Below are 4726 nucleotides of genomic sequence, written 5' to 3'. Positions count from 1 at the left end.
ATAAAAATTGAAGCAAGAAAATTGTATGATTTATATAATGCTAATAAAAATTTATCAAGTGAAAATGAACCTGAAAGCTCTAGGGTTAGATTTGATGAAAATAATATTGATAATTATTTAGAGGATTATCTTGAACTTTCTCACGATAATAGAAATGATTTTGATGCATATATTAATCAAATTACAGAACCTACTGAAGATGTTCTCAAATGGTGGAGAGAGCGCACCAAAGGATTTCCAAAACTAGTACCGATGGTTCGAGATATATTAGCAATGCAAGCATCGTCGGTAGCTTCGGAAGGCGTCTTTAGTGCAGCAAGGTTTCAACTTGGAGAATATAGGCATTCACTAGCAGCCACCAACTTGGAGATATCGGTATTATTTCGAGATTGGATTAATGCCGAGAGAAGAAATTTGGATCGTGAACCACTACCGACCAAATTTCAAGATGACGTTGATGAAGTAATGCAGGATTATAGTGACGACGGGATTGAAGCAATGGAAGATCTTTCTATTCAACCTATTCCCGAACATATTACTAAAGAAATGTTGAATGATTTACGAAGGGATTTATATGGTGGCACCAACTATTAATTCAAACTAATATTTTTGTAAATGTAATTGTAATATCAAATGTATATTAATAAAAATATAGGCTATTCGCCTTAATTTGTTTTTTTTAATATTGTTGTATTAAATTTAATTTTTGATATAGTCAAAAATTAAATTTTATAACTTTAAAGTTTAGATTCAAAAATTTCAAACTTTAAGAGTTTGAAATTTAAATTTTATAACTTTAAAATTTGAATGTAAAATTTTCAAACTTTAAAAGTTTGAATTTAAAGTTTGAAAATTTAAATTTGAAACTTTAAAATTTTGAAAATTTTAAATTAAAACTTTAAAGTTTATAACTTTAAAGTTTATAACTTTAAAGTTTGAAATTTAAATTTAACTTTAAAATTTGAATTTAAAATTTTGAAATTAAAGTTTGAAAATTTAAATTTATAACTTTAAAGTTTGAAATTTAAATTTTTAAATTGCTTAATTATTATAATAAAAATTAGATTCAATTATTTTTTTTAAAATCCGGTTCGTCCCGGATACCGGTCCGGTATAGTACCGGTTTACTACCGGACCGGGACGAAACAATATTTATTTTACTGGTTTCCCGGACCGGTCCAATTCCGATTCCGAAACTATACCGGTACACACAGTATCGGTTCCGATAATTACCGATCCGGTTTTGCCGGTTCTGGTACCACTGCCAGCCATACATGAGACCATCTAGAAGACGCATCTATTAGAACCATAAAATATCTAAATGACCTACTAGGTGGGTGAATAGGTACACAAATATCCCCATGTATACGTTCCAAGAACGCAGGGGACTCAATCTTAACTTTCATTGGTGATGGTCTCACAATTAACTTGCCTTGATAACAAGCAGTACAAGAAAATTCACCATTTAAAAGAACTTTTAGGTCTTTTAGTGGATGTCCATTCGAATTTTCTATAATTCGTCTCATCATTATTGACCCAGGATGTCCTAGACGATCATGCCAAAGTACAAATGTATTGGAATCAGTAAACTTCTTATTTACTATAAAATGTGCCTCAATTGCACTAATTTTTGTCCAATACAAGCCAGAAGATAAGGCAGAGAACTTTTCTATAACACATGTCTGCCCAGAGACATTCTTGGTGATACCAAGATATTCAAGATTTATTTCATCCATTGATTGGATATGATAACCATTTTCACGGATATCTTTAAAACTCAACAAGTTTCTCTTAGATTTTGGAGAAAACATAGCATTATCAATGATGAGTTGAGTTCCTTTGGGCAAAATTACAATGTCTCTTCCGAAACCCTCAATCATATTAGTACTACCAAAAATTGTAGTAACATTTATTTCACCCATACTTAAATGAGAAAAATATTTCTTATTTTTGAATATCGTATGTGTTGTACCAGAATCAATCAAACAAATATCTTCATATTTCAATAATATGTTCTTAGAATTATCCATATCTTCACATGAAATGACATACACAAAATAAATATATATTAAATATTAGTGTTGTCAAAAGGGTACAATATATTCATAGGAATAAATTAATAATTAAATATTAAAGATTAAGCCTTAATTTATTGTTTCCTCTAAGTCAAAAACGAGTTGTTAGGAAAATAAAATAAAATCATTATTTAGTCCTAGTTAATAACAAACTGCATGTTTTTAACATGAAATCAAATTAAAGACCTAATAAAATACAAACACATGATAAATTCTAGTTAATATCAGAATTTATGTTTTTAACATTAGACCAAGTTAAAGACCTAATATAATACAAACACGTGATAAAGTTTAGTATTTGACTATTTCTATCATATTAGAATCATATAAATAAATCAATGAAAAATATATATTAGTTTATTAAGAATTAAGGAACAAGCTAATGAACGACTAAACTGATTTAAAATACTAATACTCATGCAAACAACTATCATTACATGAAATTTATTAATAAATACTACAAAAAAATATCACTCTTTCATGTTCACAGAACCATCACCAATTAAATGATCTATTTTTCCTTCAGGATGTGCGAAGAAATTTGCTACATCTAAGTGCGTGATGTCAACTTGATTTTTAGAGATAAAATTTGCCTCAGGATTTTTCTCTTTCTTATTTAGTGATTCTTGATAAATCTCAACCAAGTGTTTGGGAGTACGACACTCACGTGCATAATGACCTCTTCCACCACATCGAAAACAACCTTCCCTAGTTGCTTCACGTTTCTCATCCTTTCTTTTTTCCTTTTTATTTGATGAATGATTAATTCCAAGATTAGAATTACGTTCTTGACCATAATCACAACCACGTCCACGTCCACGACTACGAGGACCGCGACCTTTTCCACACCTAGCATGGTGGGCATACGCCTCATTCACTTTAGGAAGTGGTTCAGATCCAGTAGGTCGATTCTCATGATTTTTTAATAATAAATCATTATTTTGCTCGGCCACAAGAAGATGAGAAATTAGTTCAGAATACTTTTTGAAACCTTTCTCTCGATATTGTTGCTGCAAGAGCACATTCGAGGCATGGAAAGTGGAGAACGTTTTTTCCATCATATCAATCTCACTAACCGTTTCTCCACATAATTTCAATTGAGAAGTGATTCTGAACATGGCAGAATTATACTCATGTATAGACTTAAAGTCTTGTAGCCTTAGATGCATCCAATCATATCGTGCCTTTGGATGTATGACCATCTTCAAGTGGTCAAATCTTTCTTTTAGGTTTTTCCACAAAACAAGTGGATCCTTAACTGCCAGATATTCGATTTTCAGAATCTCGTCAAGATGATGACGCAAGAATATCATTGCTCGTGCACAGTTTTGATTTGATGCCTTATTTTCTTCTTTTATGGTATTTTCAAGACCCATTGCATCAAGGTGGATTTCAGCATCCAACACCCATGAGAGGTAGTTCCTGCCCGAACTTTGAAGGGCAGTGAACTCTAGTTTTGTAAGATTGGCCATTAAAATGAAAAACAAAAGAATAAATAATACCTTTATTAATTCTTCAAATCTAACCTTCACTTTTGAGAAATTAGAGTCTCGTGCTGATAACGTGTTATAAAACTATAGAATAAGAAGAAGAAACTAGAGAGAAAAGAAGAGAAGACTTATTATTTCTCTTGATGAATTTCTTTACAATGTTAGGGATAATTTAACAAGCAATTACACGAAGGTCTAATTCAACTCCAAGTTTTCCTCAAGTTCTGCCCGCTGGAGCGACAACTCTATCGTTGTAGCGAGAGATCTCTCACTGAAGCGGGAGATCCGGCAACAATAAATAGGGATAGAGGGAATTGTTTTCCTCATTTTCACTTTTTCCCTTACTCAAACTCTCTAAAAAAAATTCTCCCGATCATTCCCTTCTAAATCGTCAAATTTTCAGCTAATTCTCTCATTTTCAATCCCATTAATTCGTTGATTGGGTACATGATTACATGCAACATGATTACTTTATTTACATCCTAAATGTTTATACATCATTTTGGGAGTAAGGGTTATACAAAAAACATGTGTAAATCGATAGGAAAATGGTGGGGGAAGGTTGAAAAGTCATCTTACCATGAATTCAAATTTTCGACTCTAGTTAGGGGTTGTTTGGTTGAAATAAATGCAATTTTGTGTTCTTAGTTAGTTGATATACTCCGATTTTCCGAAAATATAATAGGAATGGGGTTTTTGGGACGAACGATGTCATTTTTGCGTCTTCTGTTTGTCCAGATGAAGACTGTTGCAGTAACCTGCATCCCATTGTAGCTGCCTGCATCATCCCGCTATAGAGGGATGTCTAAACCAATGGTCTGACTCCCCTTTTAAATTTTTTTCTCTTTTCTTTTTAGCCTTCTTTGCTTGGTCTATTCTGTCCTAACTTATCTTATTTCTTGTAGGCTCTCTCAAAATGGCTGGTCAGAATCACGATAACTTGCCCTTCATCCAATTTCTGGATGCCGCTAGAAGCATCATGATTATCGTACCAAGGGTTTCTCTGAGAGGGCACTAGTGTTACGAAGGTGGAGGAGAAAGCTCCTTCTTTTTATGCTCGTTTGGTCGAGTTTGTGTGGCTCCTGCTAAATGAGGCTTCCCTAGATGCTCACTCCAATTGGGTGTGGGAGTTCTATGTCGTCCTCCCCACACCTTTACCTA

The 4726-nt window shown here is 32.8% G+C and overlaps 1 protein-coding gene across 1 annotated transcript; it reads right to left on the bottom strand.

The window, feature by feature from the left end:
- Positions 1–2545: 2545 nt before the first annotated feature.
- On the bottom strand, positions 2546–3547 carry LOC112942049 (uncharacterized). The gene has a single exon (XM_069288300.1). It carries the CDS (start codon positions 3545–3547, stop codon positions 2546–2548), a length of 1002 nt encoding a protein of 333 aa, XP_069144401.1.
- Positions 3548–4726: the final 1179 nt, after the last annotated feature.

This window comes from Solanum lycopersicum, chromosome 8 (assembly GCF_036512215.1).
Source record: "Solanum lycopersicum chromosome 8, SLM_r2.1".
In the NCBI taxonomy this organism is placed as follows: Eukaryota; Viridiplantae; Streptophyta; class Magnoliopsida; order Solanales; family Solanaceae; genus Solanum; species Solanum lycopersicum.
This window is presented reverse-complemented; position numbering and strand designations above follow the sequence as displayed.